This window comes from Pinus tabuliformis, chromosome 3_1, assembly GCF_031772625.1.
Source record: "Pinus tabuliformis cultivar Carrire ecotype Pingquan chromosome 3_1, CPIR1, whole genome shotgun sequence".
Classification (NCBI taxonomy): Eukaryota; Viridiplantae; Streptophyta; class Pinopsida; order Pinales; family Pinaceae; genus Pinus; species Pinus tabuliformis.
Window position 1 is genome coordinate 890,928,204 of NC_142301.1, and position 9,270 is coordinate 890,937,473.

General features: G+C 37.7%; 1 protein-coding gene across 1 annotated transcript; it reads left to right on the forward strand.

Annotated features, from left to right (window-relative positions):
• Positions 1–4,854: 4,854 nt before the first annotated feature.
• LOC149190475 (protein DEHYDRATION-INDUCED 19-like) lies at positions 4,855–7,404 on the forward strand. Its single transcript, XM_089410525.1, has 4 exons — positions 4,855–4,933; positions 5,469–5,641; positions 6,771–6,848; positions 7,126–7,404. Exons 1-4 carry the CDS (start codon positions 4,855–4,857, stop codon positions 7,402–7,404), a joined length of 609 nt encoding a protein of 202 aa, XP_089266651.1.
• Positions 7,405–9,270: the final 1,866 nt, after the last annotated feature.

Consider the following 9,270-nt stretch of genomic DNA (forward strand, 5'->3'; position numbering starts at 1 on the left):
ATTTTAAAAACAATTCCCGAATGGGGGTGTTATGAATCACAGTGAGGGGCCTGGGACTTTATGCCCACCACCCTCAAAGTTTTAATGGTGCATTGATGGAAGGCATACGCGTTAGGCATCTTACATGCAGGAGTATTCATCTCTCTAGCTGTTATCGGGGTTATGTATGGACGGGAAAGGAGATAGAGGGCATTTGTGAGAGATGGGGTGCGGGGGCCACGAGTCCCCTGCCATTATGTCGGAGTAGTTTTGCAATGAGAAATGGTAGTGATTCTCTGGTTAAGAGGGTGAACCCCTAGCTCTGGTGGTACCATCATTTGATAGACCTTGTTGGGAGCGAATTTCTGCTTCAGAAGGGAGGTTGGGAGCCTCGTGCATCCATATTTTGGTTGTATGGTGAAAGTTTCATGGCTCGGACACATCTTAGAGAGGATTTTGTGGCCCTCTATGGAATTTTCTTATTTGTAATTAGAAGTGGTAAGTCTAGAACAACAATTTTTGGTCTTGTCCTGTTTAATTCAATTCATTATGTTTTGTCCTTGTGAAGATTTGAGAACTCAAGGTTTAGTGGCTCAATTGCTGAATTTTTTTTTCCTTTTAAGATTCGGGATCTATAGAGGCATTGTAACTATGGTTGAGTCTTGGCAGCTAAGTCTATGTTCTCTTGAAGAAGTCGACAGTGGGGTTTCGAGTTTTAAGGTGGTGTGGGTGTTGTTGGTTACATAGAGCACCTTGTGTTTGGATGGGGGTTGGTTAGTGCTCATTGGAGTGTTAGGAACTTTAGTGTCAAGGTCTTAGGGTTTCTTTTGGAGTGCTCAATGGTAAATGGGGTTGATTCCTTGGTCGAAGAGGAGTTGTCCATATCGTTGCCTAGTGAGTCTGTATCGGAAGTCAATTCTTATGTCTAGTGCTTTTGTGATGATGTTATCTGGTGGTACTCAGGTCTTAACAAGGTCAAGTTGAGTTGATGGTCTTGTCCTTTTGCAGGTAAAACCAACCCTTTCAAGGAAGCGAAAGAACCCTCTTTTGTTTCCACCATGCCACCTAGGAAAAGAGGAAGAAGCAGGAGGGGAGGAGGAGCTAGAGCCCAACCAAGCCAACATGGTGCCAAGTTGTATGCTCACAACTCTGTGTCATCCTATTTCAATGAAATTCCTCCTAACACGCGTCAATAGATTCGTGAATTTTAGATTAAAGTGGGAAAAAAAATGTAGTCTCTCTCAGACTCGGAATTGTTAGAAGGTATGTCAAGATGGGACCTAGATCCTAGCAATACCAATGGAAGGCGCAAGCAGTACTTGAATTCATTGGCGCTCCATTGGCAGATGAAAACACTCCCGAGGTTAGTGTTAAGAGACAAGCAGGTGGAGAAATATAATATTTTCGCCTCTATTGAAGATGTGAAAAGAATGCTGAGAAACCTAACGTTCTATGTGGAAAAAATAGTGACCTGATTAATATATGTGGAAAGCCACATACCCTGTGATTCTAAAGGAGGGGAGCAACTAGATCCCCTAGGTTTAAGTGCTCAGGCTCTAGCCAACATCTCCTCTTCGAAGAATGACTAGCATGGGTAAAAGGTGGTGGATTAGCTTCGAGTCTTCCCTGCTAAATGTTACGATTTTTGGGGAAGTTCTAGTGTTAGCATATTACGCCAACTTAAAGGTGTCGTGGTCATGGGTCTCTGGGTTTTGTATGTGGTCTCATGTCTCAGTTGTGGAGGCAGATCTATGTATTCAAAGTGGTGAATTGTCGAAGTATAAGGGTTAGTGCGAGGATTTGGGTAAAGGAAAATTATTCTTTTTGGTAGCTCTCAATTCTTATTTTGCTTGGAATGGTGCCCCTCCTGACACGACATCAAAACTAAATATATATGTTATTTTTGTGATAGTAGTGTCAAGGTTGGAGCCTTGGCTCTCGCTAGGTCATGGGTATTATGTGTTATCTTTTAATGTAAAAAATGATATCCATGTATCTAGAGGGATAGTGGATTATATGCCTGGGCTCAGTTTTTAGAGATAGTTGTTATTTGGCGACAAAGGTTGAGATATCTTTCCTCCCTCTAGACACCAGGATGCTTATGATGTAATCAGATTCCCTAAAGTAATAGAAGTATTTTAATTTACAAAAAACAAAAAATCAAAACATTTTTTTTACTGGAATAAAGATTTGTATTAACTTTTGAACAAGAGATTACATGAAAGAGTTGAAGGTTTTAAAATGGATGGCCACTGGGGAAAGCTGGCCATATCCAAAAAGTGTACTTGTTTAAGAGTGGCAGAAGACAAAAGGCTACCTAGAGATTTAGAATGAAACATATATAATAATAGCCAGGCCTTCAAGACCATGAGAGAAAGACAAAGAAACAGGAAATTGATAAACCAAAACATAATAAGAGTTAGTAGACTAGGAAGAGGGATTTGAATTTGTAGCTGCAACCTAGATCAGTTTGTTATTTTTGGCCAATGAGCAACCAGAAGTATGGGGGATGCTAAGGTGCTTCTCGATGCACTCCAATCAACGGTACAAGTCTGTTATGTGTTGATGTAGATGTTCCATGGAGAGGATAAGGTCTACTCTATTCTCAAGCCAATCCATTAAAAATTTTCCAAGTAGAAACCTCATTTTCTAATACAAGTCCACCATGTGCATACATTGATTCAAATTCCCATGTGTGTTCCCCGTGTGAAGCACCCAATCATCCACATCTATTAGTACCTTTGTGTTTGAAAGATGTTGCTAGTTGGATCCTTCCATTTAAGCATGTGTGTAGGGTGATTTCTCGAGAGTGAGCTACTAAGTCCTCAACTTTGAGTTGTTTCCATGTATTTCCTCGATTTCCATGCTCTTGGTAGCACGTTGCACCTTGATGGACATGAGCTCTTTAGCGGGGCATGGAAGTTGCACAAGGAGGGGAGTATGGCCAAAGAACAAGGAGAAGCTTATTAGAAAGGAGACAAAACTGGACATTAGTTGAAAAGATATAAGGAAATCTTAGCTCAGATTGTGCCTCAGGCAGAGGGAAGCAATCAAATGAGGGTTAGAATGGTAGAGAATATCCCAGCAGAGGAAAGGTCCAAAGATAAGGAGTACTAGGTGGCCAAGAGGGAGTGGGGATCCTGTGGAAATGGGAGGACTCAGTAGCCAACAAATAGGAATTAGAAGCCAAGGCTCTACCAACAGTTAGATTCAAAATAAGAACACTAATAAATGAGGGAGAAAGAAAAAATCAGGGGGTGAAAAAAATCAACTTGCCGTAGAATATGGCCACCCAGTTGTTGATAGAATGTCTCACTGCAATAGGATGCTCAAGTTGATTTCGGGAATCTGGATAGAAGTTTGTCCAATAGATTTTGCTGAGAAACGATTGGAGTTTCTAACTAAAGTTGAGAAGGGAAAGCGCCAGCTCTAAGGAGCAATTCTCTCTAGCAATCTAGCATTCCTTTCATTGAAGTTCACTACGAGAGCTAAAATATTCAAAGTTTTGCATACATGGCGTAGAGGAATGGGTGAGATTGAGCTTACCAACAAGAACCTAGCTTCATCACATAAAGGAAAATTGAGTTTCCAAAGCTTCTAAATCAAATATTTGAAGCATCCAACCTTGCCAAATAGTCATCTAGCTAGCATTATTGTTGGGATTAGTGTAATGAAGGTCATCAACATTGAATTCCATTCTTGATGGAGAAAATTTTTGCTAAGTCGCATAAGGTAAGTAGGTCAGGAAATCAAATGTTGAGGTCATTCTCTAGAGGAGATAAATTTGAGAGAGGTCTATAGATCTGAGGCCGTGTTCCATTTGCAGAGCATCAAATAGCATATGGGTGGTGTTCCCCATGCAAGATTCGCTTTGGATGGTTAAAAAACTATGGGGATGTGCTACCATATCCCCTAGTAGTATGGCTAGGTGGGACAACGATAGCTCGCCCCCTACCCTCTCACGTGCAAAACACCCCATACAAGGATTTTTTTTATAGGTAATGTGTGTTCTGAGATGAATGGCACACCTAACATGTGGCTTGAGTAACCGCTACTCAAGGGCATCTAAGCCATCAAAAACACTTGAGAATCGTGCTTAGTCTGGGCCACACCAACCCTTACTCCATCTGACGAGTTTTCAAAACAAATTTAAACCAAAATTAAAAAATAAAAATAATTAAAACTAAAATGTAGAAAAATTCAATATGTATATATTCAAAAAAACAATAATTAATATATATATATATATATATATATATATATATATATATATATATATATATATATATATATATATATATATATATATATATATATATATATATATATATATATATATATATATATATATATATATATATATATATATATATATATATATATATATATATATATATATAATTTTTTTGTTTGTCAAGTTGAATGAGATGATAGTTACAAGGTTGAATTTTGAAGTCAGAAAAATCATGACCCAAGGGAATCTAAGTTGTCGAAATCACCCAGGGATCAGATCTTGCCTGGGCCACACTAGCCTTTAACATGCCTAGATTTTTACTCACAGAGTTTCGAACCAATGACCTTCACATTGTGACTTAGCAATACACTCCATCACCATATATTTAGGCCGATAGGCCTTCCTTTGAAAGGGACTTTCGTCGTCCTTTTGTTTCTCAGGCTGACACCTGGCGTCGGGCATAGAGCAGGCAATTTGTGGGCAATTCGTTTTCGTACTTGTTCAGGCAACACGTCAGCCCCTGCGTATCGGCCTCGTTGCAAGGAAGGGGCGGAGGTATTCAGGCGCAGAGGTATTCATGGATGTCGGGGTTGGAGGGTTTGGTCTTGTGTCAAGCGAGAAATTGTTAAGCTCCAGATGCCATGGACGCTGAATTATGGGTGGCTCGTATCATGGCAGCAAAGCGCCATCACGCAGTTCATCATTATCATCATCATACAGGTTTCTTACTTTTGCCCTGTTTTTAATTTCGAAGTGTTCACAGGGACCTAAAATCTTGAGGGCTTTTGAGTTTTATGTGCTAGTTTCTCAAGGCTGTAGATGGTTGAAATCTACCTTATCCGTTGGGTCATTTTGTTATAATGTTCAGACCATTTTCTTTTGTTGGACTAATTTTTAGGAATTATGGCACTTATTTTGAGAAAATTAAGTACCTTCATATGAATGAACTCATGTAGTATTTGCAGTACTTTGAAGGCAACCCCTGTGGAGTTATCACTACATATTAACTGTGGAGTTATCGCTACATATTAATTGCAGTGGCTCAAAGTTGGTCTTGTTGTGCTGTAAAGTTCATTTTTTTATCTATCTACTTTTGGGGTCAATTCTGTAAATTCATCGATATTACCCGTTAGAAGACCCCTCTGTTTTGTCTGGGTTCAAACTACGAGCCTATTAATTTTACCTGCTTCAAGCTAATTGCCTTTTGGGGGTTTTCAATTTTGTAAACTGTGTTTTTGTTTGGGATCATTTGAAGCCCTGAGTAGGTTGTTTTTTGTCTGTAAAAATCGGCAGTTTAACTTTGATGAATTGGAGGGCGATGATGACATACGAGTGGATTTCACTTGCCCATTTTGTTTTGAGGATTTTGATATTGCCTTGCTCTGCTACCATCTTGAGGATGAACATTGCATCGACACAAAAAATGCGGTGTGTGGAAACTTTGTCCTTATTTTTACATTGTTTTTTGGGTCGCTTTTCAGCCGCAGTTACTGTTTGCCAGCATTTTTCCTGCATCTTTTATATTACACATTTTAAGAGTGTATTCATCAGTTCTGGGTTGGCATATCAGTTTATTTTAATCTTGTAACTATGGCTGTAAGATTTAGGAACGGATTCAAGACCTTACAAGAGCCATTTTAGGAAAATATTCCATAGAACAGTTGCAAGCGAATACCATCTGTGCCATAGACAATGGGGCCCATATTATATAATCAGTTGCTCAGTCCAATCACATTGAACCCAAGGGTATTTTTTTGGCAAATGACATCCACTAGCCAATTGGATAAGTGGTTCTCTGCTTGAGATTTCTGAGTACCAAAATCAAACAGTTGCTTGACACTGACCAATATAACATGGGTCAGTGGAAGTCTTCCCAATTTTAATAAAGATATATTACTTGTTTGAGAATTTTCCAGCAAGAAAATGCCTGTATGTGGGGTGTGCCTTTTTGAGATAGACAGAATCTGTCATCTATGTTAGTGGACATGGAACAATCCATGTTGACATTGTTCAAAAGTTTCTTTTTCAAGTCTCAATGTGTGAGAATTTACATCCATGTTGGTTTAAACAACTTTTAGTATTTTTTAGTATATTTAAGAGTCACTCCTAGGACGAGATGACAGTGAATAGGCAGGTATTTGTTATTGAGATGGTCTAAGCCTAGGAGATGCATTGATGAACGTAAAAAATCTATTCTGATAAGTCGTTTTAAACTTTTTAATTCGATATGTAAACGGTAATATACATAGGAAAACCATTCCTATTGCTGGATGAAATTTCCATTTGATTGTTTGATCTTTTCAGTCTTCTTATGACACATTTGCTTTCTTGCTGACTATTTGAAATAAGCTATGGAATACTTATTAGTTATTTCTGTCTAAACATTATTGTTTCCCCAATTTTTTGGATGTATAGTTTGACTTCCTATAAAGCACAAATAAACTTATTGTTTTAAGTAAGAGGAAACTTTTGTGGGTCTTTAATTTTATGACACTGGGCTGTTAGATGAGGTCTCATGTGTAATGCTTTCCTGAATATATTGTGTATTTCTTTGCAGCCATGTCCTGTGTGTGCAGCTAAAGTTGGGAAGGATATGGTTGGGCATATAACTCTTCAACATGGTCAATTGTTCAAAATATCCTCTACTTTGACTATGACATGACAAGATATAGTGGAATCTAAGTTTGAAATGCTTGGGCAGAGAAGAATTTATATTTACTTTCAATATTTCAGATGCTACTCCCTTGTATCAGCAGAGCTGTGTTCTAACTTCCTTGGGTTTTCTGTCTGTTAAAAATGTAGATTATGTTTGTCAGTGCTTGTCGACCTTAGTATTCTATCCATTAAAATTATAGTTCTTGAATGACATGGCTGCGAAGGGTGTCAATTTGTTCCCTTTAATTACTAGATACATGCAGCGTAGGAGGAGATTTCGCAGAGGTGGGTTGCCACCTAATTCCACACTGTCTTTTCTGAGTAGAGAGCTTCGGGAGGGGCAGCTGCATCCACTTCTGGGAGGTGTGTCCTCGCGTGGGGTGGCTGCTAACAGTGCAGTACCAGATCCTCTGCTATCTTCCTTTGTTTATAATTTGTCGATTTCTGAGAGCAATGAGGATCAAATAAAACCAATTGTATCATCAGAGGAAAGCTCGATGAAAAAATCTCTTGATGTGCGAGTTATGGGCAGGTAACATTAAGAATGTTTTTTTTAAATAAATTTTTAATGCTTTTAGCTACAATTGCTTAATGATTCTCAATGCTCATGTAGTTTTCTTTCCTATTGTTCCTTTGATTGCTGACCCATTGATATGTCTGTTTTATTTTGGGCTTATAATAACTTTATGCCAAACATTGGAAAAGGAAAATAAGCCTTTGTTGTTATGAAATAATGGACCAGCTATTTAAATGTCACCTTTAGATTTGTCACAGGGAAGGGAGTGCTTAGGCATGTAACATGTTTTATTATTGTTTACCTGTTAGAATGCTTTCTGAAAAGTTCATATTTTAAAAACACCAATAGCACTGCAAGTATAAAGTGTCGCGGTAGAGTTTATTAAATTTGCATATATTATTCCATATTGATGCATGGTGAAACTACAGATAATATTATCAACATACAGTCTATGATATACATATATACTAGCCTACATCCAGCTATTGGCTGGAGGGTTGTGCGTACAAACTAAAAATTCATAGCAATGGTATTAATTTTGGGTTAAAATAAAATTGAAATTGTGTTGATTAGGATTCTTAATTTTGGGTTAAAAGTATTTGCTTGTTAAAATAAAATCTGATTGTGCTGCTTCCATTTGAATATTTTACTGTGTTGAAATTAGCAGGTCACCTAACAATAACCATCTGACTGGACCTTTCCAATTTAACCATATTGGAGAGAATGTAAGTATTTTCTTTAAACATAAACCTCCACTTTCTAGGTCATTTGATCTTTAGCCAATTATGTATATTTGGAAAAAGAGCACGAATATTGCAAAGAAAGTTGTGATTATTTGTTCACTGGTTGTGTAGACATCTACAAAACAACAACGTGAATGGCACAGTTCCAGATTGGCTATCAAAACTAAAAAAACCAACCTTAAAGAGTTGTATGTTGCTCTTTGCACTTTTTGTGACAATTATTCAAAATAAAATGGATTTCCATTACCAAAATTGTATAACAATCGTGTTTAGCATTATAGTGAAGATATATAGAGAACAACAATTCCAGTACAACTTCTTCGCAAACCTTCGCTGAAACTCATGCAATCTGATATTTCATTTTGGTATTCATCAGCAGTTTTCGTTGTATTTTGTTTCCAACTAGTGCAATGTATTCTGCAGACAATGCTAATACCTAAACAGTTGAAGGGCCATATAATCTTAGGCTTATTGAAAATACTTTTATTTCAATGCGTTGCAAATTCTTTGGTAATCGCTACCTCTGTATGCATAAAGGGGAATGTACCGTTCAATCAAAATCTAAAAAATGCCAAAGTGAAAATTGTTCTTGGAATAATGATACCCGGAGCTTTGATGATCTTTGATGATCGCTTTAACATTAACGGTGTGTATTGCCATATGTTGGAAGAAATCCAGGAGGAAATATCACATAAATGAAGGTCAAGAACTATTTGAGTTTTAGGAATATTTTGTTATGAGATATTGTAGGAATCTCTCCTATGAAACTATCTGAGACTGTTCTATCATTTCCATACAAGTTGCAGATCACTGGACGAACCTGTTTCCAAATATCAGTTGAGTTGCCTTCTTTTCACCTTTGAGTTCTACTTTGCTCTCCATGGCATGGCAAGATATTTTTACTGCTTTTTCCCATTCTTTTATATCACTCTTGAAGATATTTTAACTGCTTTTTCCCATTCTTTTGTGTCACTCTTGGCCTCAGAGTTAATCGTTTCTTTGGTATGCCAATTGTTGTTGTTGTTCTTCTTCCCTGGCTTTTGGAAAGCACTGATTAGTATTAAATTATATACCCCATACACCAATTAAAACTACCTGCAGCCAACTCTTTAGCTGTATCTCCGCAGACTTAATCCCCCCGT

Bases quoted from the DNA above. Each gene is read 5' to 3' on its own strand.
- LOC149190475 (XM_089410525.1), top strand. From the start codon at position 4,855: ATGGACGCTGAATTATGGGTGGCTCGTATCATGGCAGCAAAGCGCCAT. The intron at 4,934-5,468 runs GTTTCTTACTTT...GATCATTTGAAG, and splicing joins TCATTATCATCATCATACAG to CCCTGAGTAGGTTGTTTTTT. The intron at 5,642-6,770 runs GTGTGTGGAAAC...ATTTCTTTGCAG, and splicing joins GCATCGACACAAAAAATGCG to CCATGTCCTGTGTGTGCAGC.